At 42.3% G+C, this 24,430-nt stretch overlaps 1 protein-coding gene across 6 annotated transcripts in view; it reads right to left on the bottom strand.

The window, feature by feature from the left end:
- MDGA2 (MAM domain containing glycosylphosphatidylinositol anchor 2) overlaps positions 1–24,430 on the bottom strand; it is a 664,067-nt gene that overhangs the window by 334,637 nt on the left and 305,000 nt on the right. For 5 of the 6 annotated variants that reach the window (XM_073350233.1, XM_073350236.1, XM_073350237.1 and 2 more), the window contains exon 3: positions 20,169–20,343. The exons of the other annotated variant lie outside the window; for it this stretch is intronic. In XM_073350233.1, the coding sequence (XP_073206334.1) occupies positions 20,169–20,343 (175 nt within the window). The remainder of the gene's footprint in view (positions 1–20,168; positions 20,344–24,430) is intronic. 6 annotated transcript variants of the gene reach the window in all.

The raw sequence follows: 24,430 nt of genomic DNA, 5'->3' as shown, positions 1-24,430 counted from the left end.
TACAGATTGACACTATATTTGCCCTTTTCCAGCCCTCTGGAATCTCTCCCGTCTTCCATGATTTTTCAAAGATAATTGCTAAGGGCTCAGATATCACCTCAGTCAGCTCTTTGAGTATTCAAGCATGTATTTCATCAGGCCCTGGTGACTTGAAGACATCTAACTTGTCTAAGTCATTTTTAACTTGTTCTTTCCTTATTTTAGCCTCTGACCCTACCTCATTTTCACTGACATTCACTATTCACTGACATCCAGTTATTATTAACCTTTATGGTGAAAACTGAAACAAAAAGGTCATCAGAAGTCCAAGCTCAATTTGCAGTGTTGTAGTGTAATACGAGAGTCTGTTTCAGGAGATACATAATTTTCTTTTTGCTAAGCCTATGGAAGCGGGATCTTTCTAAAGACAGGAACATTTGAATGAACTTGTAATTGCAATGTACATATTATCCAGACACATTTGACAGCAATGTACTTTAAGAGAACAACACTTGGTTTACCATAGGAAAATAATCTGCAAAAGAGGATAGAAATTATAGTAGACTCTTCCCTACCCCAGTACCTAATTAACCTGTTTGCAAAGTATCCAATTTCCATGATGGATTGCATGAACTGATGGGGCAGAGTATAAGGTGTCTACACTTTTATTTCTTCCTCTATGACTTTTTGGAGTGAGAATAGCAGTAATCTACCAAGCAGACGACCGCTGGAATGTTATTGGTTTAGTGGAGGGTTACCAAACAACACACTTCAGAGTAACAGCGTGTTAGTCTGTATTCGCAAAAAGAAAAGGAGTACTTGTGGCACCTTAGAGACTAACCAATTTATTTGAGCATGAGCTTTCGTGAGCTACAGCTCACTTCATCGGATGCATACCGTGGAAACTGCAGCAGACTTTATATACACACAGAGAACATGAAACAATACCTCCTCCCACCCCACTGTTCTGCTGGTAATAGCTTATCTAAAGTGATCATCAAGTTGGGCCATTTCCAGCACAAATCCAGGTTTTCTCACCCTCCACCCCCCCACACACAAACTCACTCTCACAGAAACTTGTATGTGTGTTCTGCAGGAGAAACACAGATTATAGATTTCAGAGTAGTAGCCATGTTAGTCTGTATTATCAGAAAGAAAGAGGAGTACTTGTGGCACCTTAAAGACTAACAAATTTATTTGAGCATAAGCTTTCATGGGCTAAAGCCCACTTCATCAGATGCATGCAGTGGAAAATACAGTAGGAAGACACACACACACACACACACAGAGAACATAAAAAATGGCTTTTGAATGTTATAATTCTTGATGTCCGAATTGTGTCCATTTATTCTTTTGCATAGAGACTGTCCAATTTGGCCAATGTACATGGCAGAGGGGCATTACTGGCACATATGATGACATATATCACGTTAGTAGATGTGCAGGTGAACGAGCCTCTGATAGTGTGGCTGATGTGATTAGGTCTTATGATGGTGTCCCTTGAATAGATATGTAGACAGAGTTGGCAACGGGCTTTGTTGCAAGGATAGGTTCCTGGGTTAGTGCAACAAAGCCCGTTGCCAACTCTGTCCACACATCTACTGTATTTTCCACTGCATGCATCTGATGAAGTGGACTTTGGCCCACAAAAGCTTATGCTCAAATACATTTGTTAGTCTCTAAGGTGCCACAAGTCCTCCTCGTTCTTTCTACAGATTAGAGAAAAGCCTGTAGCTCTATATATCTTTGCCTGAATACTGGAAGGCTATTTGAAAATCCATAAGAACTCTGTAACGTATTCCATTAGGGATTCTGCAGTCCCAACCTCTTCCACCTAAAAAATCCCGAGCTATTAGGCAAACCAGCATAATTTCAGATCAGCCCATCAGCCAAGGTTTGTCAAACCTTAAAAATAGCAACTGCATTTAAAATTATTTTTAAACATCAAAAGTGAGAAACTCAGTCCCGACAGAACATGGCGTTGGGAGTGAGACGGTGAGTTTAAATGAAGCTGTCAGTCACCCTGTCAGTTAAAGAGATGGACTCATATTTCTAAAAACTTTTGGTAGTCTTCCTGACTGATACAGCTGCAATTAACACCTGAAATGCACCTCAGTGTAGCAATAAAAGAAATAATGAGGCCGTGCTCCAATAGCCTGCTAAAATGGCATTCTTTAGATTAACTCTCTGAAATTTCACTTGTCTGCCAAATCTCATCACTCCCCTCATTTATCTACCAACCACTGGCAGCATCTTAGAGAGAGATTCTCATTCTTCTGGGTCTTGTTCTTATATCATAAACAGGTCATGATAAATTCCAACCTGCTTTTCTCGCACTCTGTACCCAGCAGGGCCAACGATAAAAGTGCCGGAGAACTGAAAAGCACATATTCACTTCACTTTACTTTCATCACCCTCTGGGCGGCTTTTCATTCTTTGGCTAAAAATGGGAGAAGAATGGCCCTTCACAACACAAGTGCAGTCAAATATAATAGACATATAAATTGTTCTTTCTTGTTCCAATATACCATTGCTATATAATCCAGTTCACTACTACACATTTAACATGGGCACTTCCAGTACATTCCTGACTCCCAGCTATTTGCCCCTAGTTGGACTCGTTCTCTTGTAAAACTATAGAAATCAGTGGGCATAAGTATGAATTATAAATTATGTGCAAACAAAGCCAATTTGTAAAGGTTTAATGGACCAGTAAAGTCAGACATGCAATAGAAGACTGTGGTTTGCTGTAAATAGGACTCATGGCCTTTGTATTCATATGTTTTATTACTCATCCTCCTTTTGTGTTTCAAAAAAATTCAGGGATCTCCCTTAGTGATATTTATTTCCTATCAATCATTGCTAATGTACTTTGTCTCATCTATGAAAGAATGCAAAGCAGAGTTAGAAATAGCTGAAGAATGCAGTAGAAAAATCAAACAAGCAGCAAAATGCTAAGCACATTGGCATTTACACAATTCTTTTTGTGACAATATAGTCAGGGTCAGTAGCAGTAGTTTTTATAAATCCAAAGATGTTCAAGACCAATTTAAACAGCCTTCAAAATGGCACATGGTTGAAAATTGCTATAAACATCTTGATCATTTGAATTCACTATGTGTCTTTCGAACTGAAAAAAAAAAAAAACCCTTGAAATAAAATAAAATGAAATCAATGTTCTGCATTAAAATTTGCTTTATTAAAATATATCATGCAGTCATCCTATATAAAAAATCATTTAGGTCAATGCAAAATCTCAGCAAAAATCTTAAACACCAAATGACAAATCGGAAAAACTGAAGGGCATTACAAATGCGTTTGTCAAATAAGTGTTTTTGCTATGACCAGTATGTTTAATTGTAAAGACTCAGTCACTCGGAGCACGTGAAACTACTATAACGTGGGTGCACAACTGGCTGGAAAATGATACTCAAAGCGCATTGATCAGTGGTTTGCTGTCAAACTGAGAAAACACATCTAGGGGGGTCTTGCAGGGGTCAGTCCTGGGTCTAGTACTTAGTCAATATTTTCATTAATAACTTCAATAATGATGCAGAGAATGCTTATCAAATCTGTAGAGGACACAAAGCTGGGAGGGGCTGCAAGCATGCCAGAGGACAGGATTGAAATTCAAAACGACCGTGACAAATTGGAGAATTGGTCTGAAATGAACAAGATGAAATTTAATAAAGACAAGTGCAAAGTACTTCACTTAGGAAGGAAGAAAATCAAATTCACAACTACAAACTGGGGAATAACTGGGTAGGCGGTAGTACTACTGAAAAGGATCTGGGGGCTATAGTAGATCACAAATTAAATATGAGCCAAATATGTGATGACACAGTTGCAAAAAAGGTTAATATTCTAGGGTGTATTAACAGAAGTGTCAGATCTAGGACATATAGGGCCCTGATTGTGCAGCCCTCACTTGAACGGGTATTCATGTGCAGGTTTGGGCCTGTATTTTATAAAGTGTTGTGATAATCGTAGCAATGAATTCTTTCATTGATTCCTTTCATATTCCCCTCATTCTTGCTGACACCCATAATTCCTTCCTTTGATAGACACTGGAACCAACACAGAGGAGCTGTGAAGCATGTACAATTTAAATAGTCAAAAGCCTGGAAAGAAAAAGGGTTCTTCCCTCCATTTTACAAACAGGGACCTGAGGCACAGGGATTAAGTGATTGATCCAAGGTTGCACAGCAAGTCTGTGGCAGAGCTGTGGACTGAATCCAAATCTTTTGGTCCCAGTCTAGTGTCTTAATAACAAAAAAAACCCTTTCTCCTAGTATTTAGACATTGCTTTGCAGAGTCCTATGAAGACATACAGGCCGATTTACAAATGAGCAGCTTTATCCCAGGATGGCACCATGCTGAACAAGGTAAATTAACCACACACATTATTATTTTTAGAACCGCCAGCTTCTGCCACTGTAACCACAGCACTTCCTTTTCACTGCAGGCCCAACATCCTGTATCCATGGTCTCTCTTCAATGAGCAGCCAGCATTACCATTTGCAGAGATTAGAAATATTCTAATTGACAAGTTTGACCTCAGACGGGGAATATTCAGAAATCCTCAAATTAAATTTATACTTCTGTCATGTTGAAATAATACATTTATCAACATTGGAAGGCTTCTAAATGCCTTCCATCTGCATAATATCTCATTTCAAAGTGTCTTCAGAAGACAAGCTTTATTGTGCCATGCACAGAAAAGTGAGGAAGAATGAAAACATTTGGTCTCCTCTTATGCTAATGCTTACATTAGTGGCTTATATATATATATATATATATATATATATATATATATATATATATATATATATATTCTTTATTCTGGTCTTCCATCCAAATACTCATATCAGGATTTAACCACACCAATGGGGCTTGCAATAAATGAAAAAAAAAAAAAAGATCAAATTGTATATATCTGAATATTGCCAGCTACCTTGGATGGAAATTAACAGTGTCATTGCAGGGAGGTGGCTTGATTTTCTGCAGACAGAATCAGGCAAGTACAAGTCAGAGAGGCGACACAGAGACTAATGAGGCCGCTGAATTAGATTTTTAGTCCCTGAATTACGTCTTAATTGCGGCAGCCAGGAGAGACTGACAAACATTTTCAGAGAAGTGTACAGAAAATATGCTTCCCATTATACCACTGGAAAAGGGGGGTGAACACCCCAGAGAGACTAAAGGGACACATTGTATTTTTCAACAAACCATGAACCACAGGCTTAATTTGCTACAAGAGAACAGTGAACTGACATCAAGGTTTAGCCCACAAGAACAAGATTTTTATTGATTTATTTCCTTTGCTCTGGCATGGAAGGGGAGTCTGACCCCCATGCTAACAATAGCCTTCACCATCCCTGCTCCCCACTCCAACCTCACCCCAAACTGCACATCAGAAATGGGCCCAGCTCCATACAACAGAAGCAAAAAGCCACCGGGGCCAGTCCTGTGGTTGTCATGGCAGCCATGGAGCATGGAGCCGATCCAGAAGAACTGTTGCAGGGGCACTGAAGTCACCAAGCACAATGAGCCTGGAAGGCTCTGGGGCCACAACCGTGAGAAAGCTGTTCAGTGCAACTAGGGCCTCTGTTGAGTTCAGGGCTCATTACCACACCCACACCAGCCCCTCAATTTACCACCATCTCATTTATAGTCTCATCCAACTCCTAGCTCAGCCAATGGCAAACCTTCCATCGTTTCTAAGCGGGAGGTGGATTGAGACCTTAGTGACAGGGCTCTGATTTGGGGAATGTGGCAGACGTGCATCTCATTGCCTGCTCTTTGGGTCAGTGGGAACACAGAGCATGAAAAGGATCATTCAAAAAAAAATGTCTGCAGTTGGCATGAATTAGATACTGCTTGGAGCTGATGATCAGACCTTGGGAAAACACTACTGTGGTATTCCTTTCATAGAAAACTGTATAGGGTATATGCACTGGGTGGGTAATCCAATCTAAATAAAATCGCACTGCAGCAAATAACCTAGAAATCAGGTCCTTTGGGACCGTTCCAGATTCTCAGTGGAGCATTTTCAAAAATATTTCTTTTTATAAAAATAATGCAACCGTTTTACCATTCACAACTTCATCTGCATTTTCTGTGTATGCTATTGGCCTTGTTCCTAGTTTGTCTTTATTTATGTCACCATAATGCTTCAAAGATCAGGAACAGTGCTGGGCTTGCTGAGAATGCAGCAGGATATGAGCATCGCACTGGATGCGCTGTTTATGACATGCAAGGAAGGAAAATAATAACAATGCTGTTGAGGTATTATAAGCCTTTCCGTCAAACCAATACCGAAAGTCTATAGCAGTCAGACATGCGATCCAGAACAAGAAAGAGGGGGGGAACCATTTTGGGGCTGCAGGGAAATCCTGAATTATGAAGAGGCAAACAATTCCAAACCCATCTCTCTCTCCCTCTCTCTCTCTCACACACACACATAAATGTGTGCCTGGTTTAAAGGAATAGCCTTCCCTAGACACAGCAGGTGTCTATCTTTTAAACTCTGTGAGGATGTTTACAATGTATAAAGCTAAACGGCTTGTCTAATTTACAAGGGAATTCTTTAACACACTCATATAACGGGACCTGAAAAACACAGGGTGTTGAAAGGCCGAGACGCATGAAATTATCTAAAGTACCGCCATCAGAGTGACTGGAGGAGCAGCTCTGACAGAAGCTCTTCAATAATGGCTTTCATCTCAAATGTATGCATAAATCAGATACAATACTATCCTTGAAATCTCCCATTGTGAACTTCCTGTACTAATTGCTTCAATAACTTCAGTGCAAAATGGTTCAACCATGAATCTTTTTTCTATGCTAAACTCCCTGAATTCTTGACTCTCCTGGGTGCCAGGTAGATGGGGCCGTATCCCAACATTACCGTAAAAGTAAATCAGGAGCTCAAGCCTCCTTAACATTCTGGCAGAGTACATCATTATCTTCATCCAAACCAAAAATAGCAGATGGGGAGAGGGGAACATCACTTCCTCTCCATCTTATCAAATTCAAATCCAGCATCCACTGGCTATATATAATTATCTATTTAGCGGGGCGTGGGGTGGAGGATAAGAATGGTCTAGCATAGAAAGCAATAAACTGAAAGTAACTTGCCAATTTCAGCCAATTCTCCATCTTCCCATATTTTACTTTCTTTGCAGATTTGCTGCTAGGTACCTTTATTTTTTTTTTTAATTACATGAAAAACTGACTTCTCTGTGCAGCACACACTAAGTAAAGAGTGAATTACAGCTTAATAATAATGTCTGTATCTAAATGGAGTAATATTAAAAGAAAAGGCTAAAAATAGAGCTGACCTGCCTGAGTGTTCAAAATGCACAGTGTTACATTCGTGTAGAAGTTCAAGTGTAATGCAAAGTAATTCTGCAGTAGCTCAGAGAAATCATTTCCAGGATTTAATTAATTATTGACATCAGGTTGGATTCTGCATTTCCACGTTAGGATTTGTGCAGCGGGTGGAAAATTAGGGGTAAATTTGGACCACTGCGTGTGGAGACTTAGCAATATGACTCCCATTAACATTAAGGAGAGAGAGAGCGAGTGAGATGCAGCTAAGTCCCTATGAGCAGCACTCAACAGTCCCCTGCAACATCTCTTTCCAGACTGACAAGAAAAGCAGTATCATGATCCCTGCATTAAAAGTCTCTGTGTTCCACCTTTATAGGACTGCTCGTAGAGGCCAATGATTGCACATGCTATTAAGGGGCAGATCCTAAACCAGGAGCAGGGCAGTGACTTTAGATCTTTCTCGTCTGACGCATTATCGACAGCATTCCGTGCTCTGCAAGCAGTGGGTGGTGGCTCTGTAGTAAGCTAACCCATCGACAGACAGCAACATCCTGCAGTCAGTCCCAACACAACAAACACAAAAGGGCCATGGCTCCATTTCTCATCATTCCAGGCCCATCTGTCTCTCAGCCTGGACGATATAGCCTAGCGTTAGGGCTGGACTATCATAGCTTTACTGTGTGTAGTTCACTTGAGGTGGGTGGTTGGGAGAGGAACCGTTTGAACAGACTTTTAAAAAAGCTTTCTTGCAATAGATCCCACCATGCAAACACTGGGAGTAGAAATGTTGCCCTCCCATGGATTGCTGAGAGCAGGTGCAGGGAGCTTGCTCCTCACTGGGGTCGCACCACCTGGGGGATAGAGATACAGCACCACTGTAGAGATTGTGCAGGGAAGTAGTATGCTGTCCCCCGACCAACTCTTTTGAAGGCTCATTAATTTTCAGGCTGCAGTCTCCCCCCCGGCTGACTTCTCAAGCCCAGCTAGCAATCAGGAACAGCCTGATTCTTATTTTCTGCATGCGATGCCTTTAAAATAAAATTACAGCTATAGATAGAGATACACACCCATAGATGACAGGATACTTTAACTGACACTTCAGATGGAAAAAGAAAATCTTGCCCTTCTATAGCACTTTCTTGCTAAGAGTCCCTATGCCTGTTACATACATTATTGAAAATTACTCTCACAACACCTCTGCAAGGTAGGTTCATGATCATTATCTCTCTCTTTCAGAAGGGGAAAGTGAGGCACAGCCAGGAACCGAATCCAGAATTTTTGACTCATGTAACATACACATAAATCGGTGCGCACTACAATAACACCCGCCGTGAAAGCGCATGTCATTCACTCCTATCCTGCTCACCTAGTCAAGAAACAATGGCAACATAATATTTGTTTGGGTTTCATTATTTTTATCCCCAAGTGTTTGCTTTAGAAATGTTCTGTTAAGGCTCAGGCTACATACCAAGATGCCTTTTTGTCATTCTTTCCCTCTTTCTGAGCTTCCCCATCCAGAGGAATATTTGACACATACAGAGGAAAAGTGTTAAGGCAAAGAACACAGTGTCAGTCATTTTAAATTGAGGGGTGCAGGACACATCTTTTCAGTTCAGGGTAAAATTGTGTGCGACGAATACATTGGCAACATACTGACCTTGCCTCCCCCAGGCTGTCAACGTAGAGAGATCATAGAGTCATAGAATCATAGAATATCAGGGTTGGAAGGGACCCCAGAAGGTCATCTAGTCCAACCCCCTGCTCGAAGCAGGACCAATTCCCAGTTAAATCATCCCAGCCAGGGCTTTGTCAAGCCTGACCTTAAAAACCTCTAAGGAAGGAGATTCTACCACCTCCCTAGGTAACGCATTCCAGTGTTTCACCACCCTCTTAGTGAAAAAGTTTTTCCTAATATCCAATCTAAACCTCCCCCACTGCAACTTGATCAAGGAAAAAGCAGCAGTAAAACACAGGCAAACAGTAAACACTAGCATTTTTAATGCACACACACCACAGACTGAAAACCCAACAACCCACACTGTATTTAACTATTCATATCTAAAGAGGCTGGTTCTGAAAACAGATTCACAAGCAGAGACTTCAGTAGGTCTTCATGCAAGAGAAAGGATCTTTGTGTGTAATGTTGTTTTGCTAGAATAGGGCCCTTAATCCTGGTATTGAAGATACATTTCAACACACACTGTTACCTATCCAACATTTGCCTCGTATACAGAATGCAATATATTCAATGTACGCATTCACTCAATCCAGTCAAGAGTGTTTTTCATTTTAATTTCCAAATGACTTTGAAACACCTTTTAGTCAAGGTGTAACCTTTAAATCTGCCTTCTGTTATTCTGGCTGTGCATCCTGACCTGGAATGCATAAAGATCAGTGTGGTAAGAGGATTAAATAACTATGCTCTCAATGAAACAGTTAATACTTCTTTGTAAAAAATCTGGTAAATTGCCCTTCTGGCAAAAGGAATAAAGCTCTGTCTAGCTTTGCTTCTTTAAAACGTGATGCTCCTATTATACCCTAAGCTTCTTCCCTTATAAAGGGGGACCTCCTCCTTCTCCATGACCTAGGCAAATTTCTCAAGAGGAAAGTACAAAGGCTTCCTCCTGGAGGAGGAGGGGAAAGATTGGAGATAGGTAATGAGGCACCTTCATGGAGAGGAGCTGAAGTTTATGATGAAATGGCACATGGATTTTGGAGAGCTAACAAAAGCTGGTTTCTGTCCATAATGTATAGATTTTTCTGAGAAGAGAGGGAGGAGTGAGATGATTCCACCCCAGGCAGAGATATCTGCCGGAAAGGGGACCAGGGATTTTTACAATTTAACACCTGAAAGATTGGGAGACCCAGAGACCAGGGCTGGGATACAACTCATATCTCAAGAAGCTTGGGATGAGGGAACAGTGCTGTGTCTCCAAAAAACAGCTCCTCAGCACAAAGGCCATTGCCAGTATATTAAGTACCTCAGACCTACAGCTGTCTCGGAAGCAGGATCGAGGAGTTCTTCTTAAATGGATGGCATTGCGGAGACAAAGGACACCAGCTTGACGAGCGATTCTATGGAGAGTGTTTGTCCCACCATGATGGAGGCACAGAACCGTTCTGTCTCTCCAAGGACATGTGAGAACATAACAGATACATTTTCCTTTTCTGTGGGTTAGGATGAGGCAGCCTGTCCAGCTTAATCTGCAATGAGTTTAAACTGAGATGCAAGACGACTGACATTTAATTCCGTTTTGTTCAATTTTTCTCTGTGCTTTTATTCTTCAAATAAACTCACTTTACTAAGGGATCTTCTGTGTGTCTGGAAGGGTTAACCCAGCTGTTCCATGGCCGCGGAGAGACACTGGCACAGAGAGCCACACGCACATGGCCCTACCACGTGAAGGTGTCTGGGAGTTCAAGACACCCACCCTTTTTTCGGTCTGTAAGGGCCCAGGTCACCCTAGGGAAGGGTTTTTACAGATTCAAAGGCAGAAGGGACAAATGTGATTATCTAGTTTGACTTTCTGTATTAACATAGGCCATGGAACTTCCCCAAAATCATTCCTAGAGCAGATTTTCAGAAAAAAAATCCAATCTTGATTTAAATATCATTAGTGATGGAAGGAGAATTCACCACCATACTTGAGAAGTTGTTCCAATGGTTAATTACTCTCGCTGCTGAAAATTTACTCCATATTTCTAGTTTGAATTTGTTTAGCTTCAACTTCCAGCCATTGGATCGTGTTAGACCTTTCTCTGCTAGACTGAAGAGCCCATTATTAAATATTTGTTGCCCATGTGGATACTGCGGGACAGTAATCAAGTCACCCCTTAACCTTCTCTTTGTTAAGCTAAATAGATCCAACTCCCTGAGGCTATCACTATAAGGCATCTTTTCTAAAATCCTTTAATCACTCCCATGGTTCTTTTCTGAACTCTAATTTGTCAACCTCCTTGAATTGTGGGCACCAGAACTGGACCCAGGATTCCAGCAGCGGTCACATCAGTGCCAAATACAGAGGTAAAGTAACCTCTCTGCTCTACTCCAGGGTGAGTTGCCATGGGTGAAAGGGCAGCCTGGGAGCCACGGGGGAGCTGAGAGACTGAGTTGGAACAGGAGGTACTGGTGGTCTCCAAGACTCCACACACATTAACTAGTTGGTGGTGATGCTTTCATCAGCTCAAGGGGTAGTTTGTTGAGAGTTAAGAAAACAAGTGTCAATATCAGTTGAGTTCCCCTGGGTCTTAAATGTGAGATACCTTTTATAATGGCCAACAATATTAGACATTGGGGATCAGGAAGGTGTGTGTGGCGCGCTCGTGTTTTATAAATTGAAGCAGTTTCTGGACTTCTAAAATGTCAAAGCATGTAGGCAAGACCTCTTTAAATGTGTCTGCCCACATGTGCCTTTCATTTCAAAATCAGGTGCTCATATGTGACATCTGTGCTTCCACATAAATGAAAGAGACCTCTATAGTCCAGTGCTAGACCCAGTCTGAATTCCGTTGTCTTGCATCCCAGTGCCATTAGGTATTTATAGCAGTTTGTTGCTCCTGTGTTAAAGCTGCTGTTCTGACCTAACAACCCTGCTTATTCAGCGGGGGCTTCGCCTTTTGCTTTATCTGGCTTCCCAATATATTCAGAGTGCACAAACGTCGAGATTCTTTTAAAGTTTAATAAGAATCCAAGATTGCTTTTTAAGAGGCTGCCCAGGATTTGGGCTGGAATGAAAATGAGGATTCCATCAGCCCTACCCAATTATCTATCTTTTTAAAGCTCAAACACACTGGCCTCACCCCCGAAAGGGCTGCTGCTGCTTTTTTAGGCATGCCAGACAAGCATGAAAGTTAAAAGCAAGGTCTTGAATTGATACACTTTGCTAGGAAAGGGCTGAAGGACTCCCTGAGAACACTCTGATGGGGATTCAGAAATATTGTGGGCAGGTTTGAAATGAACGGAATAAAGCCAGCCCTCTGGGGCAGACAATTATCTGCCAGACTATATACACTGTAAACCACTCATTCTTGATGAAACAGTTCTGTTCCCGTCAATCCACCACAGGGCTTAGATCCCTTGCTATCTTTAGAATGATTGCTTAGTTTAACTTTTTAGAGGTGCTCCGTTCACATTAATATTTGTATGAAATACATATTTTACATATCCTGGAGCAGAAGAATAATAAACCAGCAACTCAGATTACACCAAGTTACAGATCAGAATAATAAGCAGGTTAATAACTTTAAAAACACTACAAAACATCTTGTGTAAAGCTTATTAACACCTTGGTGCCAGGAAACTCAGGCCAAAATGAAGCATGGTAATAAAACCCTAAAGATCAAACATTTATCATAATTGCAAGAATATTTCCCCGTTGTCCCTTCACAGCTGAAATTGCCAAGGTTATGGAGCAGCAACAGTTTCTTCCCTTGTTAAGGTTACAACCGAGTTTACATAAGCGTCACAATTTTGCTCTTCTTTCTACAACCCGCAGGCATAGGAATATCTCCTCCAGGACTGGTAAATTAGCTCTAAAACCAAGGTAACATTTTCTATTGCATTTGAAGTCATTTGGACACGGGGTGCCTGAATTGTGATATCCTAAAGATAAAAGATATCCAGAAAAATCTGTAACTTGCGTGGCTAGTTTGTAGCAAACAACAACAAAACACAGAAAAGAGTTTTGTTTTAAAACTTAGTTTTGCGGCACTCTCCAGATCGGATCTAGTGCACAGGGACTGACGATTAGGCAATTAAACTCAAATTCTAAAAGTTATTAAGATTTTAAATAGCAACATTGAGATGCCTCACTGGCTCAGATAAGTTTAAAATAAAACATTCAAAGATTTCTGGAGCACTCGGCTTTCTTTACAGAAGTCATGCACAGATTTGCACAAGAGCTCAGCTGCCATGTAAGCACCCAGGCCTCGAACCTGCAGATGATTCTATTGCCCTCCCGACACCCTACTGCAGTCATTAGCACTGGATGTGGGTGCTACAGCAGGATCAGGGCCCTAAGTGATGTAGGCACATTTCCCAAAGTGCTCCGCATAGAATCATAGAACTGGAAGGGGAGGTCTAGTCCAGTCCCCTGCACTCCTGGCAGGACTAAGTATTATCTAGACCATCCCTGACCGGTGTCCGTCCAACCTGCTCTTAAAAATCTCCAACGATGGCGATTCCACAACCCCCCTGGGCAATTTATTCCAGGCCTTAACCACTCTGACAGTTAGGAATTTTTTTCCTAGTGTCCAACCTAAACCGCCCTTGCTGCAATTTAAACCCATTGCTTCTTGTCCTGTCCTCAGAGGTTAACAACAACAATTTTTCTCCCTCTTCCTTGTGACAACCTTTTATGTATGTGAAAACTGTTATGTCCCCTCTCAGTCTTCTCTTTCCCAGACTAAGCAAACCCAGTTTCTTTCAATCTTCCCCCATAGCTCATGTTTTCTAGACCTTTCATCATTTTTATTGCTCTTCTCTGGACTCGCTCCAATTTGTCCACATCCATTTGTGAGCATTCGGCAGCTTGCGGTGTTCTAAAAACCAAGCCCCAACTCTCCAGCATCTCTTTTTGTGGAGACACGCATCCCGTGTAAGCCAATCACTAGGGAAGACTCATAGAGGGGAAAGGAGGAACAACCTTCCCCCCCGGCCCCGCTACAAAACTGAAGTGCTCTCTGTGTTCCTACCCTCAGTTACAAAATGCTTCCTATGTGTCTTCCCAAGCTCCATGCTGGAAAGCAGGACATGGGAGACAATAAAAAATAATCTTCTAATCAAGTGAGGGAATGCCTCCCTTTACTCTCCAATGCCCTCTCCCTGTGGAACTCCTGCTTCCCGAGAATCCAAGCAGACACATGGGAGCAGATGAGCAGAGGCGGCAGCTGGGGTGACGGAGTGAATGAAGACTGCAGAGGGGAATTGAAGAAGGAGAGTATGAGGGACAGCAGAGCAGGGGCCCTGGAGGGTGCCAGCAGAGCATGAAGGGTGGGGAGAAGGGAACGAAGGGGGAAGCAGAGCAGGAGTGAGGATTACTGGAAAGCATATTATGAGCACAGCAGGGGCCTCAAGAATCCCTCCCAGCCACAGCGCTGCCATTTGATGAACCTAAACAGGCTCATGGGTGACTAACAATTCTTTTGGGTCCATCAGGAACGAGCAAGTCTTGCTGAGAGGGGAGGGTGGGATTTGGGTGGGTTCTGAAGGGCCTCCCTGAGTCTCGGAGGAATTGGCATGAAGACCTCATTCAGCTTGTGGGCCCTGACCAAACCAGACTCTTTCACTCCTGTATCTATAACAAAGAGTCACCTTCTTAGTAATGGCAAAACTAGGATGCTTTATTCTGTCTTGGACCTGGTGTTAAAATTTCCATCAATTCCATGTGGAAGTACCTTATGGGATTGTTCACTATTATTCCAATCAGTGTGCCAAGCGCTACTGAACCATAGAGCAGACTGGCATGTGAAAAAAAAAATGGGGAAATTTTACTTTTCATCCAACTTTTGTTCCTATCAACATTTGCCAAGGAGCTGTGAATAACACACCTCTAGCAACTCTACAGCAAAGGCATACAACCAACCACAAAACAAAATGTTCTTGCCCATTCTTCAAGAAACCACTTGTTCGCTGTACAAATATTGTGGCTTTTCAAACTTTAAATCATAAGCAGACAATGTCATTTAGCTCTTAGAAACATCCAAAGCAACATGTAACCCATATTAAAATAGAGTGTCTCTGTCTCCCTCTAGTGGCTAGACTACAAAGAGGATTATGAGCAGTGCAAGTCGGGAAATGGTTTTGTTGGGGTGGAGCTGCTTGCCCATGTAAAATTTCAATAAAAACTAAAATCCTTATCCCCAGTTGGTGTCTGTGATATGTTTTGTTGGAAAAAAAAAAAAGATTGTTTCTGGTTTTGGCCTGAAATTTCTCTTTTTCAGTTGCTGAAAAAAGCCAAAAACACATAAATGGTTTCCCAGGGTACTGGGTTAATAACAATCCCTCCCCCTTCAATTCTGACAAAAATGGACATTTTCCACAAAATCAAATTTTCCATGAAAATATGTTTTGATGGAAAATTTTCGACCAACTTTATCTGCAAGTCTTCTACTGGCTCTGATCTAAAGGACCTGGCATTTTACAGCTTAAACAGAAGAGGCTCACAGATCCAAAGGTTCCAGGTTCAATACTCTATGGAGGACCTAATCTAGGGTATTATTACAAATACAATTTACAATGCAGCTAAAAAGGAGCAAAGAATTTAACACAGACAATTGTAACTGCTCAATGACTGTAAAGTATTTTAGGTACCTTAGCTGTGAAACTTCATACTTTCATTATTTTGGTTTTCTTTAAATTTTTCATTAGCTCTGAGTTTCCTGTTGTTTTTTTTTTTAATCTAGGTTCAATCCAGATTTTGCATCTTGAGTCTACCTCCACAGTTGTCTGCTCAGAAATATTTGACCATAAAATAGTTGCCAGAACACCAACTGGTTTCTCATGCGAAATCCTCTGGGACTAAGTCATGGCCAAGACCTAAAGGTTATGACATGGTCAAGAAGCATGACAAATTCTCAGGCACAAGAAGTGGAATGAGATGTAATAATGAGATAATAAATAATAGACCTCAGTAAATCCAAGAAAAAAATGACAGCTAAAACAATTTATAAAGAGGATGAAGAATCTGATCCTCAGATCCAACCTCAGCCTAAGTCAAGAAGGATCCAAACTTTAAAATTACAAACATTTCCAAAACAACAGCTCTAAGAGTACTAACCATATGTTTAATGCAAGGCCAGGCTTTCACCTTATTTTAATTAATGTGCCTAAAACTAAGAAATTATGGAAATTCCAATTGATGGATATTAAAAAGAGACCTTAAGTCGCCCTCATGTAATAAGACTCAAATCTTTTCCTATGGGGTTTTCAGCAGCTACCTACATGTAGCTGACCTCAGTGATATATCCCTTAGGCCCTGTGTATATGGAAGATTCTGGGGATGCAGAATACATATATAAGGGCATGTCTACACTAGCAATGTAAGTAGACCTATGTTAGGTCAACTTACAACCACCACAATAACTGCTGCGGTGGTTCGTGTCCACGCTGCCCTCCTTCTGCCAGTGGTGCGCAGCCTCACCAGGAACGCTTATTCCAACTTCAGAGGGGCAGTGTGGGGGACTGAGAGCCTGGGCATGCAGTTCCCCACTGGAAGCCCAGCTGTCCCCTGGGCTCCCTGCTCCCAGAGGCTGGGCTCCTGGCTGCAAGCTCTGAGCCCAGAGTCTGGCCAGCTCCCAGGGGTCTCAGCTGGCCGCTGGGCTCCCTGCGGGAAGCCAGGAGCCTTCGGGCAGCTGCCAGAAGCTCCCCATTCCAAGCCAGGCTGTGCCTTTGATTCCCGGCTCCCTGTGGGGAGCCCAAGGTCTGGCGCGAGGCTCCCGGGAGCCGCCTGGACTCCAGGCATGGAACTCCCTGCTGGGAGCCCAGCTGCGGTGTGGAGTGGGGAGCTGAGAATCTGGGGGGAGCAGCCAGACTCCCAGAGAAGAGCCGAGAGCTGGGGCAGGCAGCCAGCCCCCCAGCAGTGGGGAGCCAGGAGCCCCCAGGAAGCACTGGGCTCCGAGTAGGGAGGACACAGCCTGGCTTGGAGCAGGGAGCCGGGAGGGGCGGGGGGACTGGGCTGGAGCCCCCCACCCACCCTGGTGACAGCCCAGCTTTCTTGTCAATAGGACTTGTGAAATTGACAAAAATGACAGCCAGCAGCCGACGTAATTAACAGTGTCTACATGAACAGTGCGTCACCCTAACCACACCAACATAAAGCCCTACGCCTCTTGTCCACACCAACATAAAGCCCTAAGCCACTTACATAAGCGGGAGCAAGGCTGAGGTGCGGACACTAAGCCCACGTCAACAACACCACTTACATTGGCAAAACTTATGTTGCTCAAGGGTGTGGGGGGCGAAAAAAAAAACCCTCAGCCATGTAAGTTTTACCAGCATAAGCGCTCTTGTGCACTGCTGGTGGGAGAGCGTCTCCTGCCAACACAGCTACCATCGATCATCGGGGTGGTTTTATTATGTCGACGGATGAGCTCTCTCCCATCAGCACAGAGGGGCTGCGTGAGTGATTTTACAGCAGCACGGCTGCATCGATACAGTCGTGCTGCTGGAACCTGCTCGTGTAGACGTGGCCTAAGTGTGTGCGTGTCCGGATGATACAAAGCACATCAGGGAGAAGGTGTTATATATGGTTATTAAGCAAGATTACCAACACTCATTTGGCCTACTGGACTCTAACAATCAGTAATAAATGAACTAATTATTAAAACCATGTTGTACCCATGTCGGTCTCAGGATATTAGAGTGACAAAGTGGGTGAGAAGAAAAGGAGGACTTGTGGCACCTTAGAGACTAACTGAGTGAAGAAAAGAGTGTGCTGGGAGTCTGTTTAGGACAGGAAAACCTGTTGAAAAAGCAGTTTACTCAGATTTTAAAAACTGATAACTATCCTAGCAGCATGTACAACTGGTCTTACCACAGAATCATAGAATATCAGGGTTGGAAGGGACCTCAGGAGGTCAACTAGTCCAACCCCCTGCTCAAAGCAGGACCAATCCCCAACTAAATCATCCCAGCAGGGCTTTGTCAAGCCTGACCTTAAAAATATCTAAGGAAGTATATCTAAATAGATATCTAAATATCTACCACCTCCCTAGGTAACACATTCCAGTGTTTCACCACCCTCCTAGTGAAAAAGTTTTTCCTAATATCCAACCTAAACCTCCCCCACTGCAACGTGAGACCATTACTCCTTGTTCTGTCATCAGCTACCACTGAGAACAGTCTAGATCCATCCTCTTTGGAACCTCCTTTCAGGTAGTTGAAAGCAGCTATCAAATCCCCCCTCATTCTTCTCCTCCGCAGACTAAACAATTTTTCCACATCCTTCTTGTAGTGTGGGGCCCAAAACTGGACACAGTACTCCAGATGAGGCCTCACCAAGGTCAAATAGAGGGGAACGATCACGTCCCTCGATCTGCTCGCTATGCCCCTACTTATACATCCCAAAATGCCATTGGCCTTCTTGGCAACAAGGGCACACTGTTGACTCATATCCAGCTTCTCGTCCACTGTCACCCCTAGGTCCTTTTCTGCAGAACTGCTGCCGAGCCATTCGGTCTCTGCACTTGTCCTTGTTGAACCTCATCAGATTTCTTTTGGCCCCATCCTCTAATTTGTCTTCTAAAACAGCAAACTATCTTACCCTACATCAAAAAGCAATAGGGTGCTTTTAATGCTGATGAAATCTGTTAATGAGAGTCACGCTTCTTCAAGTCTTATCGAGGCCAATCATCTTATTTTTTAAAGGGTTCAGTCAAAGAAAAGAAAAAACCTGTCACTAATTTGGAACCCTGCTGTCCTTTTACAAACCATCTTTGAGACAATGCCTCTTACATTATAGGATCCTCCAAATGTTCCCTGCAAGGACCATTTCCTTTGTAGTAGGAAAAGAAAAGGACTTTGATCCTGCTTTCCTTGTCCCGCAGTCTGTGTAAAGGTATGTGCATTAGGCATTCAAAACTTTCCACTGTGCTATCGGCAGGTACAGCCATACTGAGTATATACACAAATGCAGGGGGAAAGTTTACTAGACATCTACTGGAAAATGCTCTATCCAGTAATGAGAGGGACTATATTTCACTTATGTGACTAGATTTCTCTTTGTAGCTGGGATGTGTGCAGGTCAGATCCGGATTTGCTTTTCTGTTAGCCCAACGAATTGATTTTACTGCAAGCTCCGAGTGTGAGGAAACGGTCATTTCCATTCCCCTTCATTCCCTTTGTTCCACGGTTCTGGCGAAGGGGTTCGGAGACCCGATTGCTGTGTCACGCAATGTAACATATACCACTGCTGGGGCAAGTTCTGCTGGGCACTCGCTTTCCATGAGCATGTGTGTTGTGTAGGAAACACAGTACCACTGTTCACCTGTAAAACGTACAGAGACCATTTGGGGGAGAGTTTCAAAGGTACAAATGGACACGTGACTCCCTTTTACAGCTTTGCAAGTTTTCCCCTAAAGTTTCATAGACCACTTCCTTTGCCTCTGGGCTCATTTTGTGCGGATAGCAAGAGGTTTGGGCCTTTATTGGTTTTGAGGTTTATTAATTTTTGCTCACTTCACTTGATTAAACACTAGAAGCATTTCTGGATACAGTTTGGATAAACAACTGTATTATCTACAACCCTTTATGGGGCTGCATTGTGCAGCAGAGTTCACAGAAATAGGACTCATCAAGGTCTCAACCTGTTTTTTTAAAATTATGCATTCAACATGGAATACGCAGAGGTGCTCTGAAAAGGACACCATTAACTAACAACAGAGCCATTGCTGCAGGCCACTGTTGATGTGTGGGTGGCAATCCCTGGAAGTTTGGAGCATTGGTAGATGTGTAGTAGTGACTCTATGCACTCAGAGCATATCCTGATCGCACTGATGTAAGGGCAAAACTTCCCTTTCCAAGGAGCTCCATCAGGTCCTAACTAATAAACGTGTCTCGTCATGATACTTTTAACTTTTCTCAATGCAAGAGCCTGAACTTGCAACCCCTACTCATGTGAACGACCCCTTGGACTTCAATGGGAACATTCACAGGAGTTAAGATTACTCGCAGGAGTAAAGGCTGCAGAATTGGACCCAGAGTGTTACCTCTAAATGATATTCCAAGAGTTTGCGTGTTTGTAATTTGTCGGGGGCTCCCCACTTCCTTAGTATTCCTTGGCCCCCTTCACATAATGCCAGACAGTAGAGGAGGTAAACAGAAACTCTGATAAGAGCTCTGGGAGCTGTTTACTTACAGTACACATCCACTCGGATTGACTTTATAGCTGGGGAACCCAAACCATTCTCCGCCTTGCAGTAGTAACGGCCTCCTTGGTGTCGCTGGATATTTGTAATCCTCAGAGTTTCATTGAAGACACTCGAGTCTTGAAATCGGTCAGAGGCACTTCCTGCTGTTTTCGTCCACCTGATCTGAGCAAGCATCAGAAAAGATTGTTACTTTAGGTTGGCTGTTTCTGAAAATGAATGCAGTACAGCTGCAGAGATTGCTCTACAAAACCGAGAGCACCATGGGTCCTGTGGCTCTGAGAAATCAGAGAATACCAGGACTGGAGCCCCAGAACTAGCCTATGTTAGCAATAGCTGATAGCACTACCCGATTACTCTAGTTGGAAATACCTTATAAAGAACTGAATCCCGCTGGTGAGGGACATATGTGATGACTCAACCACCAGCAGTAACACGTCTGCTTAAATAGCTGCGGAAAAACCCTCTCTGAGCAGAATTAAGCAGAGCACATCAGGTCTAGTTCTGTGCTGTTCTTTTTAATAGCTGAGGCAATTTTATATTGAATTTATTTTTTGTATTGTTCTACCTAGGTTTATATAAAAAAATATTTCAGTGTGCCATAGCACTCGTTATAATGGACACATTTTCCAAGGTTTTGAGCCCCTGCCACTCCCATTGAAGTCAAATTAATGAAAATCAGAGCACAAATTTCTATTTGGAAACATCTTAAAATATAACAGAAGCCTCCAGCTGCTCTTCGATAGCCATATCATGAACAGTGTCTCACACTTTCAGGCAGCTGTCTATACCTGGGGGTGGGGGAGGAGTTAAAATAGTTGCTTGGCTTTTTTTAAAAAAAATTGTCTGTTACAATAATTAGAACTTCTTCTACATCAATAATTATTTTCCAAAAATGTGCAAACTTTTCAAAGCGAATACTTCTGTTAAACTGCCAAACCAGTTGGAATGCCTATAACACTCTGTTACAAACAATGCAATTCTTTTAAACACAGCTGTGCACAACAGAATCCGCTCTGGTAATGATACAGACAGTTGTTATGGTATGACTCAGTGAAAAGTTTGTACAATTGGATGAAACATGCATTGAAAATACTTGAGCTAATTGCAATGGCCGCACTTCACAGCACAAGAAAAAGGACATGTTCAGCCCAACGTTACGGGCCGTTAAACCAATTTGACACCAAGTCGCTCCACTGACTTCACAGCTACGCTTCAGTTCCAGCAGTGCCAAGGACTGGCCTAGTTATTTTGTGAATGACTTTTCCATCTCACATTCAACAACGATGCAAAGTCTCTGTTGGAATTCCAAGTCGAACGAAGCAGTTTCTTGCTAAAAAGCAGACCTCTGGCAAATGCCACTTAAAGGAAAATGGTCGCAACAGTGTTTTCTCTTGCTGAGTCTCTGGCCGTCTCCACACAGCTGTTAAAGGGACTTCTTTTTCAACTAGCAGTGAATGGCAATGGAGGAAGGGACTGGCCTTATGGACAACACATTACAGAAGTAGTGAAGTAATTACTGGTAAAATATCCTGCTTGGCATGCTTGTTAATGTGGATACAGTTCATTTGTTATATACTGGAAAAATTAAATCCTCATTCTACGAACCATTAATGATGTTGAGTAGCACACTGTTGTTGTTTTCATGCATATTACAGAACATCTAGAGAACCCAGCCAAGCTCGAGGGGCCCACTATACAAGGCATTGTACTGATACAGTGGCCTGGAAAGCTTACCAGCTGAATAGACAAGACAGATGTAGGTACAGGGAGATGAAGTCACTTGCCCAGAGAAGCACAGCAGATCAATGGCAGAGCTAGGAACAGAAACCAGTGTCCAATGGACCAGATAGTGTCTCACTGAACTACACCATTATCCATGGACTGCAGTGTCTCAACAGCACCTCTTCTGTGCCTCCTACCACAGCCCATCATGAAGTGCAGTTCACTATCCTCCCAACCTCACGCACCACAGTACAGGAACGATAACTCCTTGAGCATCCTTTCCTCCCACCCCCCCCCCAGACACACACAAACACACAGAGTCCACCAGTAAGAATATGGTCCCCAATTAATATTATTCAACCAGCTCTATGCCTTCCACCATTGTGCGGTATGTGAGCATGATTGTCATCTGAAAAAAATACATGGAAACACGCGAGGACCTGCATTGACGGAACTTTGCCTGTTTATCCGCCTCCTCCAGGAGCTCTGAGCACCTTCAAAAGTGATGCCATTAAAAAAGAAACAACTGTTACCTACTTTCCCATAGGAACTTCTCCCTGAAAATTACACTGGGCCAGAAGCCACAACAAGCAACACTCAATCCTGGACCACAAACAGGTTTGAAGTCCCATATTTTCTGATCCATTAGGACCCAAAATGGGAGCTTTATATCCATTTTTCTCCACCCCCCGCCCCACCCCCCGAAGGGCTGTAGGCTTGGACTCCAGAAGCTGGAGTTACAGACAGAAGAATAAATGTTTGAAAGTTCCCCAAAACATTTTGAGTCTCTTTTATAAAATACACAGGAATATTCACAATATATGATGGAGTAGCTTGCAGGTGGGCATTACACACTTTGCAGCTGACCTGCATAATTCAAACATAGCTGCACCATGCAGGAATAAGCAAATATCTAAAACTCTCTATCTACATTATTCTGTCTTTGTGTGAGAGAAACACCATTACCACATCTATATTTACAAATATTAATATGTTTGCATTTCTACTGTAAAGCCCCAGCTTTGGGGCATTTTAAGTCATGTATAAAAATGTGCTTCTGGCTAATTTTGGTGTACAGAGTGTGCAGAAGGTTGCTGTCAAACTTTAATTATTTTTTTTTTAATTTAAAAATAAACACTGGCTTAGTGTTAAGGTTACACAAAAAGGAGAAGATAGTCACTCAATCTCCTGCATGCTTTATTATTATTACTGTTACTGTTTGAACCCAAAATTGCCAGGAGGTTGTTGATTTAAATTAATTGTTTTATATTTTTTTCTTACATTTTAAAAGTAAAATAGAAAAATGGATCGAACAAATAGACTTGATCTTTAAGGGGAAATATTTTTTCTTGAAAAATTCAAAAAGTTGGAATTTACTATGTCAAAAGAATCCATCTCAGAATATTTTTTTAAAATCACTCACTATTGTTACATCTATCTAATCTTAGAAATAACATAGCCCAGTCTGTCCCATTGGTACAGTCATACCCTCAGCTACAGCTCAATAAATGAACCAAAGATTCCTTTATCCAATCCATCCTCTGACCTCCAAGACCATTTCACAGAGGTCTGACTTTAAATGGCCAGCATTAGCTCCTAAAGTGGATTTTCAGCTTTATCAGGATTCCTCACTTTTGCGGGGTTAATATTAACAGTATGAAGTAATTTTGGAGCTGACCTCTACTTAGCAAGGAGAATGGTCTTCCAAAGACAAAAAGGTGTAAAATGACGAACCAGGTTCTCTCTCTTTCAAGTGAGAGTGGCTCTGGAAAAAAAATACCATGTTTACATTGCAGTTGATTTAATCTGAATTCATTATTCACGTTAGCTTTAACTCAATGCAAATACGACAAGGATCTGATTCCAATCAATATAATATTGTTATTTATTGAGCGCCAACACTGCAAAAATATGACTAATGCACTAATCAAAGCAAATGAATACAGTAAAATAAGATGACTGAGCCTAGAGGTCTTACTCAAGCATAACTCCCCTTCAAGATAGACCTATGCTTTTTCGGTTCACTGGACAAATTGAAAAAAATAAAACTTGTTTCAGCTCAAACTAAACATTTTTGGGTCAAACAAAACACTTTGGTTCCCTTCGTTGACTTTGAGAATAATTTTTGAACTTTCTTGGTTGACCCAAATCTGCATTTTTTTGGCAAAAAAAGTTTCATTTGAAAAATTTGGCCCAGCTCTAATGATAGTTGTTTAGGGGCTGTTGTACTGGGCCTGGTACAGTCAGTGGGTGACGTGCGGAATGTCATTAAAGTTCTTGCCCAATATCCATTGAATGAAAGCCCTTTCATTTATTTCAGTGGGCACTGTATCAGGCTCTAAATACCATGTGAGAAAGCTATCTGCCCTCACCATTCCATATACCATTCCCATGGTATCTGAGCCCTCACAATTGTTAATGCCTTTCTCTTCTCAGCTGTGAGGTGGGGTGGTGCTTTTATCTCTCTACCCCTTCCCTGAGCAACTGAGGTGTAGCGAGACTAAACAGCTCCCCCAGGGGCACAAAG

The sequence above is a fragment of the Lepidochelys kempii genome, chromosome 6, assembly GCF_965140265.1.
Source record: "Lepidochelys kempii isolate rLepKem1 chromosome 6, rLepKem1.hap2, whole genome shotgun sequence".
Lineage (NCBI taxonomy): Eukaryota > Metazoa > Chordata > Testudines > Cheloniidae > Lepidochelys > Lepidochelys kempii.
The sequence above is the reverse complement of the archived record's forward strand: the minus strand, read 5'-3'. Positions and strand labels throughout refer to the sequence as shown.